We start from the raw sequence: 16291 nt of genomic DNA on the forward strand, positions 1-16291 counted from the left end.
TCGTTGTTCCCGCGCTCGTTATAAACGCCTTTTCCGTCCCCTATGTTAGTACTCCTATGCTTTGACCATGTCCAACATAGAGTCTACCCCTGTGCTCGTAATACGACCATGTCCAACATAGAGATCATGACTCGATTGAACACGTTTCACGAGGAAATGATGGGCGAGATCAATCAGCTCAAAGCTTCCTTCGCGCAACAGGTATGTACCTGGAACTACTCAATGAGCAAGCTAACAAAACAAAATATCAGGACAAGAAAATACAGAGTTTGGATGAGAGAATCCAGAGCCAGGACAGGAAAATTCAGAGTTTGGATAAGAAAATCCGGGGCCTCGAAGATTCCACTGCAAAGTTATCAGCTTCCAGCAAAGAGATGGCCGCTACTCTGCAGCGTGTAACTACTCACTTTCAGCACCCTGTACTAACTCGTACTGATTTTTATCCTAGCATTCCAAAGTACTGCATGCGCTCCATCGACGCGCGGTGCTTGATGACGCACATGCTCGACTATGCAGTCACTATGGTTATAACATTCAATTTCGGCCAGGAAGCCAAGAAGCCGGCGAGTGCGGTGAGTGGGACTCGTTGGAATGAAGGTTTAGGCATGATTGGACTATTATTTATGGATGATTTGGGGGAATGGCAGTAAAACGGCAATTTAATCAGACAACGATATGAAGACATGAGTGCCGAAAATATAGCTACCAATATGTGCATGAGTAAAGAGGGGTGGTGATCTAGTAGGAAACGCATCAAATGAATCATGCTACCGTACTGCTATGTTCGCAGTCCAGAAACCAACACCTTCTTCTCTCTGTCCCATCATCTGCAACAGTCGTGGTCGGCCGGATCCTCGGCGAAGGGACATGAGAGCAGACGATCCCGCAAATATGCTCCCTGAACAAAACCAATTCACTCAAGAATAGAGCCAAAAGCTTCTGAACACTCACCGCCTTCGTGTCCAAATCTGTTACAAACAAGCACGAGTAGCTCGTTGGAAATGCCCGGTTTCTTCTCGTTTTCATGTGTTGCCTCTTGAATCGTGGCCCACAATGGGTTCAGACGCATCGCCCAGTATTTTATCACTTCCCAACTTGGCTCCATGCCATCTGTGTCTTCGTTCTGCTCCGAAGTCGTGCAATCAGCAGAATCGCTATCTGATACTTCTCCGTCTTCGTCAGGATGCAGCCATGCATTCAGAAGTATCAAAAGCCGCGTGCCCGATCTCATGCAGTGTTGAGCAAGTTCATATGGACCTTCTTCAAGCGACTCCCACACAGCAGGGTCCTGCACATTAAGGTCATTGCAGATCGCAAGCGTGGTTGGACCCAACGGATGCGGTAGAGTCATCGTCGTAAACCCAGAACCGGGAACAGCCCAAGGAAGATCAAGTTTATAGAGGTTGGTCTTGCGATATGCTCCGATACGCTCCCCCGTAGGACTATACATGACTGCACTGTTTGCACCGATACGGGGCTGATGAGACGATAAGCTATTGCCTCCGAGCGGAGGGGCATGTTCATGCGGTTCGAGCTTCTCAGGATACCCGGCAGCTACAAAACATTCAAGGGAGCGTGCTAGCTCCGCACAAAAGGTGGCCGTGGGCCCTGTATGTGGGTGCTCAAGATACGGTGTGATAGTAGCCGTGTCCGGGAAAACATAGCCTGATGTGCATGATCAGAAACCTGCGTGTGCATATGCAGTGACAATTCGGAAGTACGAGAACCGGCTTACCGGATAAAAACATCTCTGGGAAACACAGGAGATCAAGTGATCGGGGCCTCAACCTTGCAAATGGCTGTGAGGCCATCTTCAAACGTACTAGTGCGTGAGGCCGCATACCCATTGCATAATTCTCGAGCCTTGGCGATGTTGGCTTGCACTTGGCCGAGCTTAGGTGTAGATGACGTTCGATTATGGTTGCTGTTTTCATCCCCGAGGAAATGTGTACTGACCTTTGGAGCAAACTGTACGACTGCCACACGCAACTGCGAAGACATCATGAGATCATGAGTGTGGTGGGAGAAACTTGACTAGAACTGTTACTGTCACGGTTCTGACCCCAAAGTTTAGCGCTGCGATCAAACACAAACATAACCTCATGTTGAGTATATCGCGCAAATGGTAAAGGCAGTGCTAGCTCAAACGTACAAATAACGAAAGATAGGAGTAGGCGATGATGGTAGATGTACGTTCCGGCTACTTTCAGATTGCTGGGTTGTTCCGCCCGGATGTAAAGTCTCGTAAAAGGTGGAGCCCCGTCACATTTGTCCAGCTCCAAAAGTAAATAGAAGCGGTAAGACGAAAAGATGAAATCTGGTCTATCGATGTGAAAAGTGGCTGTCAATGATCATGATAACGCGCAGAAACTCAATCGAATGTCGGCCCCACATACTACCCCATTGCCAGCACATTCCTCGCACGGCAGGAGTCCCCACAGGGGCCCGTAAATCGATCTCCTAACCGCCAGCCCGAGGGCTTACAGTCAAGAAGTCGTGATTCCACTCTTACGTTGGTTTACTCTCGCCTCATGGTCATCTAGTCAACGAGAACAAGTCTCATCTCATCCCAGAAGACCGTCACCTTTTCCCCCAGAGCTAGAAGCCCACAGAGTGAGGGGCTCTAGGGGAGAGGTGGTGGGCTATCCGTCAACGATTGGGAAGTCGATCACACAGGTTGGAAGTTACTTTTTGGGATTGGAGAGGGAATATCTGCAAAAACGAAACCATCCAAAAACAGAAGTGAAGTAAGATGCCAAAAAAGCCACGATAATGCGAGAAACTAGAGATCAATAACACAGCGTTCAACATAGAATAAACCCAAAAGAAGTATAATATAATGGACTCCACTTGCATAGTAGATGTAGGCGAGTAGATCAGTGATCACTGCTCACGAGACCGCAATGACGGACCGTTTGGAGGTATCTCATCTCGGGATCCAGGACGCGAATGAGGCTCCTCTCTTGCAGCTGAGGGAGCAGGATACGCATTCATTATGCTTGCTAATGTTTGAGGCACAGGCAATGACGCATTGGCACCGGCAAGATATGGCGATTGCTGTTGGTGTGGGGGAGGTGATGCTTTGGAGGTGGATGTCATGTTTGGTGGTGAAGGATTTGTGAGCTGACGGGTGCCATGTGAATGAGAGTTACTCTGTCGCCTGTCTTCGATATCCCTCTGTGAAGGAGGGCGGTACTCGTGGATACTTAAAGTGTCGGCAGATTGAGGTGGCGGAAGAACGATGGTTGTGAAAGGCTGCGATTGTAGATGTGGGGGAGGGTGTAGGAAGGAAGGAATATCTTCAGCGTGACCATCGGCCACACCAGACTGATCTTCCGGAAGTGCAGGAACGACGGCCGCGTGTCTACCGCCTAAAGGTCTGTGTTATATCGTGTCACAATTCAGAAAAAAAGGATGAGACGAGAAAGAAAAAGATTCGCCAGCATGAACGATAGTACAGCCCGCGGTACGCGCTGGTCCGCGTCCCATTCCAGCAATTCTAGATACTACACTGGCCATAATAATAATTACTCACCCTCCTTCGACAAAGTTCTGCCATACATAATCGCGCAGGCGATCGGCATTTGGAAGCTCCTGGATCAAGTGCTTGATGGTGTTCTGTCCTAGCCCAAAGAAGTCAGGCCCCGAGACAGAATTCGAGTGTTGGCGATTGCGGATAGTATTGGCCTGTTTCACGATAGCAGACCATGCACCGGTGGCGGTGCCTGCGATTTGAGGACGATCTTGGACATCAGATGCGATGATCTTGAACTTGGGTCCATCTCCGCCATCCAGGATTGAGCAAGTGTATATAGCCTCTGCGGTGGGATCCACCGTTGATGAATATTTCCTACAAAGAGATTAATTGAAAACATCACTTTGATTCAAATGGGTGCTCACCGTGTCACCTCATATCCAACAGGGAAGATGTACCGCTCCGTGTGAAAATGCTCTCGCATGCATACCTCTCCTAGTTGGTTCACTGTCATGATGCCGACGGTGAGTGGTAGCATTGGACGTCCTTGTTTATCACGTGGAACAGTAGGGATGCTGTAACTCTTTGTTGTAACAGTATGGGCCTTCAAACGTTTAGGCTTAGCATGACGCTGAACCTCGGTTGCACGAGACGACGGAGGAGGTGCAGAGGGAAGTCCCATGTGTGGGGGTAACGAAGGAGACGGACCAACGTGTGGAGGCGTATTTCCAGGGACAGGAACCAAGGCAGGGTGCTGTCCGCCACCATTGGCACTGAACCGTACTGGGTCATAATGAGACTGCTCGTCGCGAGGAGATAACAATGGAGATAGTGATGATTGGGAGTGCGCTGGATTACTTGAAGGGAGAGGGTCATTAGGTGAAGGCCGCACGGGAGGCTTAAGGCGAAGACGGGTGCCCTTGGTCGACACAAGAACAGGGGTTCCTGGGCCACCTCCTTCCGGAGCAGAGACCACACCCATAGCGGGTTGACCATGGGGAGGCTGTCCCATGGCCTCTTTCCCTTTAACAGCAGCTCGAGGTCGCTTTGGTTGGCGACGAGCTTCACGAGCCTCCTCCTCGGCACGGTCTCGATGTTCGTCTTCTGCGCGCTTGCGAGCCAACGGGCCGACATGCCGCGAAGTAAGTAGTGGATCAAGCTCATGATCGTCAGCTTCTTCCTCCGCCATTGCCTGACGGAGGTTCGATACAAAGTAGGAACGGGCTTTCAGAGTTGAGAGGGAGCGAGGAAAGGCACTGGACGGCAGATAAGGAACACCCGAGATGTTCGGCTCAGAGTGTGTTTCAAGTTCACGAATGCGGTCGAGCATCTTGCTGGAGTAGAGAGTCAGACCAACATATGAGATATCGATATTGCAGTTACACGCACTCCCGTTCTTCCCGAAGTTTCACATTACGTTCCCCAGAGAGCCTTAACTCGTGCTGCGCCTCTTTATGTTTCTGAGACAAATTTGTTAGTTCGATAGACCATGATGAAAGATAACTGCTCACATCCTCCAACTCGAAAAACTTTCGTTTTAGTTTTCGATATTTATCCAAGGCGGATTCCTGAGTTTCTTTTAGAGGAGTCGGTAGTGGCTGCTGGTTGACTGGCAACGGCGGCGGCGGTGGGGGGCCCATGACGACATCAGCGGGTGGGCCCATCGTTGTTGACGATGAGCGACGGCGAGACATGAAGTTTGTGTGAAAAGTGGAAGAGAGACCCGCACAAGAAGCGCGCAAAGGTAAAATCCAACCAAGCTCAAACACGACTACACAGCCTAGCCCAACAAGACTTGAATTTTTTTGTCAACGTCAAACCACCACATTGACGGCAGATTCAGCCTTTCGAAACTCTCTTTATCTCCGGTTATTCGTAATCAAATAATTTCAAGGGTGCACCCTGTTTTCTTTTAAGATTTATCGACTTGAAACTTGAAGACGACAACGGGATTTGGTGTTTTTTCTCGAGATCCCTTGTCAACTTTGCCACGGCGAATCTGCCACGGCGTTGAGTCTGCCACATCATTTCACCATCTTATTGCTCCCGGAACCTTGGGCCACGCCACTACCGCTTTCCTTTTTCCTATTTCTGGCAGTCACACTTCTCCATTATTCGGACCAAACCGAGCAGAACGGTCGTGGTCTAGCAACCATGCGCCGTCATAGATGCGCCGTCCAGTATGCATTTAGTCCTCTCAATCGTTTCTCATTACTCCATTATTCAGTTTTCATCCTCTACCACTTAGTCGTCATGTGAGAGAGAGGATAAAAATAGCACCGCTGCTCAAGTTTCGTGCCTTGTGCCTACCACCACCGAAAGACTCAGATAATCGCCTAAACATACCGGTTTAAGATTCAGAAGAAACCATGCTAGCGTATTGATCATCAGCAGGGACAAACAAATTCCTTAGCGATTCTGTCAAAAAGAACAAGAGCTGACAGCACAGTAGGGCTATGCAATACCTATGCTGGCCCCATCAGGAATCTGTATTCCTGCCAGTGTGAACCTGATCTTCAGAATCCCTTCCACGCACGTGAATCATCTGTACCGATCTGGCTCAAAGTGAAAAGCCGCGCGGGACGCCGTTCAGGCGCTTTGTGAGCGCAAGATAGACGCCAAGAAAGCTGGGAACGTCATTACACTTGATCTGTCGTTTCAAGTGCCAGCACATGTTACGATATGCAATAAACATACCTGCAACAAAGAAGCGATGGCGTTGAGGAAGTTATCGCAGTGAAGGCTCCGCGAGAATAAATTATGAACTCCAAATTGCGACGCACTAGACGCATTCAAATGGTACATCAGGAAAGCAAAAAGACACAACAAAAAGTGTACAGACGAACGAAGGTAAACATGGTATCAAAAACACAATCACACGATATACGTGCAGAAAGAATGGTGAGAGAGAGAATACGTAGATGCCAGAAATCATACTTTTGAAGTTGGCCGAAGTACCAGTAAAATTCCGTCCGAGTGCCCAGAGAAAATAGCGTCAACAGAAATTTCCTGATCAGAGGATGATGAAGATGGTGGCCGTGAACGGGATGACGTCCCGGGCGATGAATGGGAGGCGCAACGTGGGCTTGACGGCATTCGGTAATTGATTCTTGCGTCTCCGAGTCTGCGCCGCGATAGCGGCGTATCTTGTTCATTTTCACCCCTTCAATACAGTTGAGAACGAGATACGGGCGGAGAAAGCCGGTCAATACCTTGAATTTCTGCCAGCAAGTAACAGCACAAATTTACCAAAACCGAAGCCGCCATCGCTCGGTTGCCCTCGATCGTTGACGCCCCATGATTTAATGACATCGATCCAGCTGCGCACGTTATGTTCTGTGCGACTAGTGACAAAATCGAAGAAACTCCGACCCAGAACCCTGGTAGTTGACAGGAGAAGGTCATTGGAACAGTAGAGCACCGTGCAATGAATCGAGAACCGGTCAAGGATAAGTGCCGACCTTAGGGACTGACAGGGCAGTGGATTGAAACTAATTATTGTTGGTTTCTTGCTTCGGCTGCGGCTTGATGACGCATCACTGGTATCTGAGTCTGTGGAAGCGCAGGCAGCCCGTGAAGCGAGGTCGGGTATACTAGGACTAGACGTCATCGGTGACGGGTCGCCCCATCGCTAGTCATTTTTAGACAAGCAGTGATGAACAAAGTATGATGCCTACCCTAAGCTCAAAGTTCTTCGCAGAAGGCGTGACAACTTCAACTTCTTGTGCAGTAGATGTATTCTGGAGCGCCTTTCCACCTGGTGTGGCAAAGGATACGCTGCCTACTAGCACGCTGTGCACGACGGTCCGAGACTGAACCGAAGTTTAAATCAAACACGTCAAATAAAGGATCGAGACTACTACTCACGACCGCACAAAGAATGTATCCTTTGAAGGGATCTTTATGCTTTAATCGAAGATATGCCAGAGCAGCGGCTTTGTCTTCGCGGATAGTATCACTAATCGATGCAAGATTTGGTCATTCATCGGCAAGCGAAAAATATTATCCGCGAACGTACTAGTGCATCTGCTTTACCTGAGAGAACTCGTCTGGATGTACAAGCTCCAAAGCAGGGCGGCCTATTAACTCGCGGGGTTCAAAGCCTACAGCAACGTTAACGTCAGAGGAACACTAAATGGTAATTGTCGTACCTAGCAAGTCGGAGACTGATTCAGTAAGGAACAACCAGCGAGCCTAGACAAAAGGACTTTGTTCGGGGCCAGCGACAGACGCAGTAAATTATTAAACTTACATCCTCCGAGAAGTCTACGATGGAGACTTCGTACAACGTTGAGCTGGTGTCGTACGGCCTGAGGTAAGGAAGCACGTACTGAATGAAACGCGTGGTGTCTCTGATTCCATAGCCTCGGTCTGATGGATTATTTTGACCAAAAAGAAGGGCCTTTATGGTTCGCGTGTGGGCGCGTATGGAATAGGCGAGCCTTACACTGATTTGTTATACCAGCAAATACCGTCAGAACCAGTGACGGAGAGAAGTGAGGCTACGGAGGGTCGGGGGTCGACAGTGCTTTTATCTCTCCATTGCAGGGAAGACTTAGGGTTTCAAAACCCGAGGACACTTGAACAGAATTACCAGAGTCATGGTATTATTTTTTGGAGATTGAGGTGATTGGGTTGAGTGTCATTATGTAGTGGTATTAGTTGAGTATTACTATCATTGATTCCAGAAAGGATATGCTTCCGTAATAAACACGATGGATCTGAACAACATAAGGTAACATTATCCTCGTTCATACGCCAGGTTCATTCAAACCGTGCAACGCCTGAACAACGCGGGGAGGTCCTAGTGGGAATCGGAGTCGCCTAGGACTAGAAGCGGAATCCACGTCTAGTGCTCCCTTTGCTGTCAGTTTGTGCCTTGAGCATTTAATTTCATGATCGTGGGTTCACCAGATCTCTCACACAGGTAATAGCCCACTCAATCTCGACCCGGCCCAAGCTTGTAGTCACCTTGTCATTGGCTCAGTTGTGCTCTTCTTCTTGAGCCAAATATATTAGATGTGGTCGAGTGCTCGAGACGTCGCCGCAGGCGACCTCGTTATCATCTGGCAGGCACGTTCCTCACCTTTTGCATTTTTGGGGTAGCTCACATGCCTGTAATTGATTTATGTCAGACTCGAGAACTCATCCAACCTTTACTCATCACTCCAGGGAAAGATCTTAATTCCAGGTTTGGTTATTACCGGCATGCAGACCTTGTTGGAATTCCCTATGGGTCCAAAGTCGGATCTCGCAATGGCAAAGGATTCATCCATGTCCTTCGACCGACTCCGGAGCTTTGGACGATGGCACTTCCCCATCGTACTCAGATCTTGTATCTTGCCGATATCGCGTTTATCACCTCATGGCTTGACATCAAACGTGGAAGCAGTGTCATCGAAGCTGGTAAGCGTTAAAAATTGGACTTATAGCGGAAAACGCTGCTTTTTCTTGGCTATCGTCCACGATGCTGCGCCACTTTTTTAGTTTGGTCACAGCGAAGGAAAGACACGTGGATCATCATTCTAGTCTTCATTCATCCTTGTTTACTACGCCGCATTGATGTGTCCTCTCGCGATTGATGAGCAGATTAACAACGTGCCTCAGATTGAAACTCATTCTCTATCTCTTTTATGTTCATATCCCTTTCATTGCCTTTTCCTAAACGCCTGTACCAATCGGAAATTTGACCTCCGTGGGGTGAACCCTTAATTCACTACGTACATCATGCAGGTACTGGTTCGGGATCGTTCTCCCACTCCATTGCAAGGACGATAGGGTCGGTAGGACATCTTTGGTCATACGAATTTCACGAGGCCCGTGCAAATAAGGCGAGGTATGCGGCCTTCTACTTTAAGACATAGTAAAGAATTTAATCACATTCTAGGGAGGAGTTTTCGCTCCACGGAATGGCAGACATTGTCACCCTCACACATCGCAACGTGTGCAAGGACGGGTTCACAGTTGAAGACACGGTTGATGCAGGCATGTCTCTTTCTTATCATACAGATTGATCGCCCGAGCTGGTTACCCTTTTTCTACAGTATTCCTCGACCTTCCGGCGCCGTGGGACGCTATTGAGCACGCCAAGAAGGCATTGAAGGTACGCCACTGTTCGTTAGCAATCAACATATCCAATTTACTCGGAAATGAAAAGAAAACCAGCCCCACTCGTATATGCTGTTTTAGTCCATGTATGGAGCAGGTTCTTCGGACAGTTAGCGCCCTAAATGATTCAGGTTTCACGGGTATGTTTTTCGATGTTGAATGTTACGTGAAAGTCTCACCCGTGTACCTCTATTAGACATCACGATGTTTGAGACGTTACTGAGGCCTCACGAAGTTCACCAACTATCACTACAACCTCTGACCCAAGCAGTCGAGAAGCTCAAAAAATTAGAACAAAAACGTGAAGACAAACGCCAGCATCAGATCGCAAGGTCGAGTAAAAGAAAGCGGGATGATTTACAGGAAACGGACGCTGACAATGTGGGAGGCAAAAGGCTTAGAACTCAAGAATCGGGAGAGGAGGATGCTGGTATCCGCGATATCCCGGATGCTGTGGTAGACCCTGGCCAATCTGCCAACCAACCATCACCAATCAAACTATCTGTCTCAAAAGTGGCTCCCGACGTCCGGGGTCACACATCGTATTTAACTTTTGCCCGGCTGGTACCCACAGCTCCTTCAAAATCTGTCGCAATTCAAGAATAATAATATTGTATATTTTGGCGATATAAATCATATAGCTATAAAGTACGGAGAAGCCCCTCGAACGGATCTACTCTGCTATCGCTCTTCTAAATGCTCGTTCTAACTCAGCTTCTTCACGCAATTTAGCAGCATTCTTCTGCGGGCGAGGCCGCAGAACTCTGCCCGTCGTAGGTGGGTTTCCCTTACTGGAATTCCCATCACGTGTAGAAGCTGCATTGTCGATATGATCGTCCTCTGATGCGCTATCGCTGTCTTCTCTGATCCGCTTCTTTCCATTTTTCCGCTCTATAGACGAGTTGCCCTTGGAAGGGGTATTAGTACCACTCTTCATTAGCGTCTTCACTCGCCCGCCTCTCATTATCCTCGCAGTGGGAGTAGAACGCGACCGACGTTCAGGTTCATCAGAAGGAGCGATCTCCGAGGCCTGTCTCCTCAAGTCGTCTTCGGCCAGCTCGCGCATCGACTTAGGCATTACATTACTCCGCCGAGAAGGCAAGTCAGCGGATACCTCGCCCATCTGCACATCTTGGGCGAAATGAAGGGGCGAATCGCGGGGATGTGTATAAGACACCGCAGCACCACTACGCTCGGGTACAGCCTCGTCGATTTCGGCGCCATCGTCACCGGTAGTCGAAGAAAGTAAGGATGAAGGCAAAACAGTGTGCTGATCTTTTGGGAGATGAAACGGCTTCACCACATCGTCCGCGGTGGTGAGGTACCCTCCTGGTTGCTGGGGCGAGAGATCAGGTTCACGTCCAAATCACAAATATGAATGGAAATGAAACATACTTGCTCGCCTTGATGTGCCTCAGCATTATGCGTATCCAACCAATGCTGCGGCGTTGCATCATCTGTATTGGATGCGTATTGCTTGCGGAGACGATCTCGAATCCGAAGCCCTTGTACGAGACGTATCCAACGCTTGTGAACCTGATCCAAACGTTTGGCATGCGCTTTCTCTTCTGCATCATTTTCAGCTTCTAAATACGCCTGTAGGCAAGGTTGAGTTCAGTAGACGCAACAAGATCCGTGATGTGGCAAGTTCACCTCCACTATGATAGTTTCGTTCTCCTCGGCCACAACAATTCCCTCAATTATCGGGATAGCTCTCCGATTCCTGAATTCAAAACCAGTCTGGAGGGCTTGTCAGCGCGCGAGTAATCGTACAAGTGAAAGACTCACCACTGCTTCTGCATAATCAAAGCCAAGCCTCTTGGCCACTTTGGCAATGCCTTTAACTGAAAATGATCAGAATTAAGTTCTGCGTCGCAGCTATCGCCGATTTCATCACGCACACGGGATATGAATACTACCCTCAGGGAGCATTGACGGAACATACAGATCAATGTTCCCAAAATCGTTCTTAGGAACTTTTCCCTGAGAACACGAAGATCAGTCATGTGCCGGGAGTCATTAAGACTAAACACACGTCAATGACTGGCTGAGGCTTGTAAAGCTCCGTCTGGGACTTTGCGTATAGGCCTTGCATGTCCTCCTGGCCATCTCCACCGTGGCTATCTGTTCTTGCTTTCTCGAGTGCAAGCTCCATTTCCCGCTTGCGGCCAATAGTGACAGCACGTTGCTTGACCATCTTCATAGGCTGGCAACCTTCTCGAACCACACGCCCTTGGCGCATCCAGTTTTCCGCGGCCTTCAGAGATATGACGGAAGATCGAGGATACACAGGTTCGCCCCGGAACTTGCCCAACTCGACAGGAGGATCAATAACCTCCTCACGCTTCAGATGCCGTGAGAGGACATATCTGGACTTTGAAATTAGCATGATGTGTGAAGAAGGTGAAATTACGCTTGTACAAAGGATGACCCTTGAATCCGGCAAGTATGGTGGGCATGCCTTCGGTAAGCTGATGATTATGCAGTTCTGTATCCTCGGTGTCATCACGTTGCTACATGATCCATGAGACTACATTTACAAGCATAGAAGACATGACACACCAATCGATAGGGCCTGGTCACTAGCTGCACGACGCTATCCCACCACTCTTTTCGCCTGCCTATCCCAACTCCTTGCACCTTCGCCACTTTAGCGGTGTAGTCTTTGGCATATCGTGCTGTCACGTCACGGCCGAAACCATCCTCTTCTAGGGCAACCACATAAGTCATGCGATTCTCTTGTGGTACTCCAGACCTGAATGAGTTCTCAGCGGAAGGGTCAAAAACATGGCGTTTGTTGACGAAACCACGAATTGGATCGACAGGAAGCCACCGGCCATCTGCGCGCGAGAAAACCTCTGTCCAGAACACAGGAGGAGTGACTGTAGGATCGAAGGGAACTATTCAAGCACAAGCATGACTTCTATTATGTCGAAGGTTGAGATATCTAGCATACCTCTGGTGCTCGCTCGATTTTTAGAGTAGCGCTTGGTTTTCCTGAGCTTGATGACCGGCTGCGCCTTCCCTTTTCCTTTGGCTTGAGCCGAAGCTTTCCCAGGGGATGTATCACCTAGAACTTCTGCTGGCGACTGGGAGTTGATTTCTTTTGCTCCTTCGAAGTCGCTGTCTTGCGATAAATTATCAGTGTCCCTGGCTCTCTGCTTCCCCTTCTGTCTAGATGATGGATGACCTTTCTCGCTGATTTTGAATTTGGGTTTTCCCACACTAGACTGCCATGGAACGCTCTGAAGACTAACAACCAATCTAGCAGGGGTGTCCAATGCTCGACACAACGCAGTGAACAATTGCGCACTTGTATCACGAGAACCAGTTTGCATCAAGGCGTGTTTCATGAGACTATTTGGACTTCGAATACGTTCCCCGTCGTCGCTTTCCTCGTCTTCAAAAATTGCGTTTCCTCGTAGGGCAAGATCACGCTCGTTCTCGTCGAAAGTCCTGTTTCTGATGTGTCCTGTAGGAAGAACGCTGAAAAATGTGCCCGTCCACCATTCCGCCAAGCGAGTAACGGCGGCCTCAAATAATCGACCTCGCTTATTCTGGTCGGGTTCACGAGACTTGTGTATTAGAGCAAAACCATTATGAAGATGAAGTGGTGTTAAGGAGAGCAATCGAGCCTGAAAGGTATTGACAGTCGAATCAATTGGAGAGAAAAAGCCACTTACGTGAAGAAGCTCGTCGTTCAGCCACTTATTCCGTACTCTTGCATTTGCAAGAAGACACACTGTGTGGACTTTATGAGTTCCAGTCCTCAAGATGCGTTCAGCTCGTGCTGCGGCTGCGGCTGCCTTCCTAGATGGTCGTATGTCAGCACCTACACAATCATATGTAAAGAATATAAAGCAACTTGGAATCATCCTTCTTCGTCCCCGGGTGTAGGGTGATTTCAATATTCGCTCGTGGTGCCGGTCCTTCCAACTGGAGTTCTAACTCTGGGTTGGTTTCATGGATTTGCTGAGGAACATCAACCTCCTCCCACTCAAAGTCTTCTTCGCTGCTATCTCCTGGTATCGACCGAGAGTCTAGCATCATGGTGAAAACTTGGTTGACTGACAAGGCATAGGCTCTTCCGCGAGTCACAATTAATTGGTTACGGCGCCGCGTTCATCACGTGGTGTGTATTGATGGCTTGCTTACGTATTGATGAACTCCGCGGCTTGAAGTATTATGCTCACACTGACATACAGATTACTTATCGACACAATAAGTATGCATCTGCCCACTGGCATGCCTTTCACCACACGCTTCAACGAGATGAATTTCGAGGTAAGCCATTACACGGCAGTCGCTCTTTCAATACCTTACTCTGTCCATACAAGAACCTCATTGCAAATGCGACACAAGGATCTGTTCAAGCAATCGCGCAACTAGCAACCCTTGCATCAGATCATGCTTGCCTCCCGAGCCAATATGAGCGCATGATTAAAGTTGCTTACCTCTTGCTTGACACTATGCATATTCCATACTTCGAAGATCCATCAGTCGATGATGTAGAGGCCCCATGTGCTGCCCTCACTTTTATCGGTTCCACATTTTTCATCTGGATATCAGACGATAAGATGGCGAGTGGCCTCATCGCAGACCTGCTGAGTCACTGGGGTGACATTCGCCGTTGGATCCTATATGTCTATGAAGAATTCATCCAAGCAGAGTCATTTGCCATCAACACCCGCCGGGACTGCAAGACCGCCGTCGTGACCTTTTTGGCGTTGACCCGCGATAGGATGCTGAGTGGTTGGTCGAAGAAGGTGGTCACTGATACTAAAATAATGCCCTTGATATTTGCCCTTTGGAACCTTGAAACCACGGATGCTCGATTCTCGTCTCACACGGGGCAATTCAATGCGTATCGTGAATCTGTTGTCCTCAACTCCTGCTTCCTAATATCGCACGAGACGAAATCACCAATCGACTGGGATAAAGCTTTGATTCCTTTCGACGGACGGCCGGACACCGCGTCGAGGATTGCGCTCATGCATTTGTCGCAAGAAATGGCTCGGCCGTACCTGGATCCAGAGTGTATAGCATGGGACGTGCATATCGTTACAGCACTTTCATTCCGCGACGACATGCGCTGGGCATTATTAAACCTAGGAGCAATAGTAAAAATCACGCACGTTATCCACCTCATCGTCGGACGGTCTTTTGATCGAGCAAACCTCACATATGCTGCAAGGTGTATCTCCAACGCATCACTGTTTCTGCGGATTCGTATGCAAGAAAATGATGGCATTCCGTGGATGTCGGAAGCCATTCGGTCCGATCTTATCAAAGGATTGCTCAAATCCGAACGGTACTTACCGTTCATGGACAACGACAAGGCTCGTGATGCACTCTCCGACATACTCCACATGATCATCCCCGCATACACTGCCTACCGTTCTTTACTCCTGCCCATAGCAAAAGCAGTGGCTGAAATAATCGACCTTGGACTAGACAAGCAGCTGGATAAACATGGGAAATTATATGCGGGCTGGGCATGTCTGCAAGAAACGACCGAACGGCGAAAATTACTCAACTACGATGGTCCTGAAAAAGTTCATGTACAGACATGCCATAACGATAATGTGCGTTAGATCATCCATATTGTTGGTTCTACGTTGACACATAATCAGTGTCGAAAAACCGTGTCGACAGGTACGCTCAAGCGGTGTGGGGGATGTCTCCACACGTATTACTGCAGCAAATCGTGTCAGCGGTATGACTGGAGGAGAGGAAAACACAAAGCATACTGTACCAGAGTTCAAGAACGTTCTGCTTGGTCTCGTGAGCATCCTCCTATGCTTGTTCGACGTCAGCTTAGCATCATCTTACAGTCGGAGAGATGAACGGCATATCAAATCGCGACCTCAGATTCCTCGACTGTGTTATAGAAGATGAGCTGAAGAAACACAGAGCACGTATCGCTAACCATGGGCTCAACATAAACGTCATAGAGTTAGACCTCACTCATGGAGAACCAAACATCACTTTCGACTCCAGAGGTGTCAACCCAAGCCCATTCAAGCTCTTGTGCCGATGCGAACACTACGCGAATGATAATTGGAAACGCCTGCGACAACACGTCGCCAGGACAAACGAACCCGTTGTCTTGGTTCGCGCGTTCATTCCAGGTGGAATTTCGAGAAAAGCCGTATTGCGGGCCATCCCGCTTTTCCAAGTACTGGGACGGAGTCCTCCAGTGCAACAATCACGCGTGTACGCCACTTACGTCTATACGTGCTGTGGCAGACCAGGACAGGAGGCCAACAACAGTCCTCTCAGAAATTTTGCAAGTTAATGGGTCATGAAGCGAAGCAGATATTGTACGACAAGTGTGCCTACCCCATTGAATAGTTAGAACAGCGCCATGGTCGCGAATGGACTTGGGATACGTACTAAGCAATGCCTCATATTTAACTGGGTCGAGACCCACCTCTAGATTCAGATTAGTAGTTCACACATGAGTTCGGCATGGTCTGAACCACATCTCAAAAAAAATACGGTGACAGTGCCAGCTAAATGAATTAGTCCGACTAGGCGGAGACTCAAAAAGTAATAAGCAGGGCGTGTGATCGATGAATTCGAAGTGCATGATGCTACGGCAGTCAACAGAGTGATCTTAACACAATCCGACAAGTCTGATGATCGCGAGTCTTGAGCATGCGTGACATATATAGCCATTCTGAGATTGCATATGCATTCTGGCCT

The 16291-nt window shown here is 48.7% G+C and overlaps 7 protein-coding genes across 7 annotated transcripts; 3 read left to right on the forward strand and 4 right to left on the reverse strand.

The window, feature by feature from the left end:
* Nucleotides 1-108: 108 nt before the first annotated feature.
* Nucleotides 109-595, forward strand: HD556DRAFT_1444933 (uncharacterized protein; the record flags this gene model as incomplete). Its single annotated transcript, XM_041306856.1, has 3 exons — nt 109-201; nt 252-395; nt 449-595. The coding sequence occupies 3 exons, from the start codon at nt 109-111 to the stop codon at nt 593-595; spliced, it is 384 nt and encodes a 127-aa protein (XP_041158595.1).
* A 172-nt stretch (nt 596-767) lies between these two features.
* Nucleotides 768-2004, reverse strand: HD556DRAFT_1240039 (carbon-nitrogen hydrolase; the record flags this gene model as incomplete). Its single annotated transcript, XM_041298089.1, has 5 exons — nt 768-894; nt 948-1665; nt 1736-1788; nt 1844-1893; nt 1957-2004. The coding sequence occupies 5 exons, from the start codon at nt 2002-2004 to the stop codon at nt 768-770; spliced, it is 996 nt and encodes a 331-aa protein (XP_041158596.1).
* Nucleotides 2005-3326: 1322 nt separating this feature from the next.
* HD556DRAFT_625053 (FYRN-domain-containing protein) lies at nt 3327-5256 on the reverse strand. Its single transcript, XM_041311122.1, has 4 exons — nt 4987-5256; nt 4865-4935; nt 3901-4809; nt 3327-3850 (listed from the first exon to the last, which is right to left on the reverse strand). Exons 1-4 carry the CDS (start codon nt 5167-5169, stop codon nt 3532-3534), a joined length of 1482 nt encoding a protein of 493 aa, XP_041158597.1. The 5' UTR covers nt 5170-5256; the 3' UTR covers nt 3327-3531.
* Nucleotides 5257-6406: 1150 nt separating this feature from the next.
* On the reverse strand, nt 6407-7837 carry HD556DRAFT_1444936 (uncharacterized protein; the record flags this gene model as incomplete). Its single annotated transcript, XM_041306857.1, has 8 exons — nt 6407-6638; nt 6688-7106; nt 7153-7287; nt 7343-7433; nt 7494-7578; nt 7627-7669; nt 7728-7753; nt 7807-7837. 8 exons carry the CDS (start codon nt 7835-7837, stop codon nt 6407-6409), a joined length of 1062 nt encoding a protein of 353 aa, XP_041158598.1.
* A 301-nt stretch (nt 7838-8138) lies between these two features.
* Nucleotides 8139-10189, forward strand: HD556DRAFT_1294125 (tRNA methyltransferase complex subunit Cpd1; the record flags this gene model as incomplete). Its single annotated transcript, XM_041299413.1, has 8 exons — nt 8139-8341; nt 8403-8548; nt 8611-8881; nt 9209-9311; nt 9363-9460; nt 9520-9578; nt 9633-9723; nt 9780-10189. The coding sequence occupies exons 2-8, from the start codon at nt 8495-8497 to the stop codon at nt 10187-10189; spliced, it is 1086 nt and encodes a 361-aa protein (XP_041158599.1). The 5' UTR covers nt 8139-8341; nt 8403-8494.
* HD556DRAFT_1383263 (uncharacterized protein) lies at nt 10187-13696 on the reverse strand. The gene is made up of 11 exons (XM_041303301.1): nt 13449-13696; nt 13267-13393; nt 12540-13218; nt 12146-12483; nt 12005-12096; nt 11619-11952; nt 11485-11566; nt 11372-11427; nt 11237-11323; nt 10979-11179; nt 10187-10919 (listed from the first exon to the last, which is right to left on the reverse strand). The coding sequence occupies exons 1-11, from the start codon at nt 13631-13633 to the stop codon at nt 10257-10259; spliced, it is 2844 nt and encodes a 947-aa protein (XP_041158600.1). The 5' UTR covers nt 13634-13696; the 3' UTR covers nt 10187-10256.
* HD556DRAFT_625404 (uncharacterized protein) lies at nt 13599-16117 on the forward strand. Its single transcript, XM_041311123.1, has 5 exons — nt 13599-13715; nt 13789-13867; nt 13921-15168; nt 15217-15367; nt 15418-16117. The coding sequence occupies exons 2-5, from the start codon at nt 13811-13813 to the stop codon at nt 15879-15881; spliced, it is 1920 nt and encodes a 639-aa protein (XP_041158601.1). The 5' UTR covers nt 13599-13715; nt 13789-13810; the 3' UTR covers nt 15882-16117.
* The last annotated feature ends 174 nt before the right edge of the window (nt 16118-16291 follow it).

The sequence above is a fragment of the Suillus plorans genome, assembly GCF_016647745.1.
Source record: "Suillus plorans strain S12 chromosome Unknown HD556scaffold_40, whole genome shotgun sequence".
In the NCBI taxonomy this organism is placed as follows: Eukaryota; Fungi; Basidiomycota; class Agaricomycetes; order Boletales; family Suillaceae; genus Suillus; species Suillus plorans.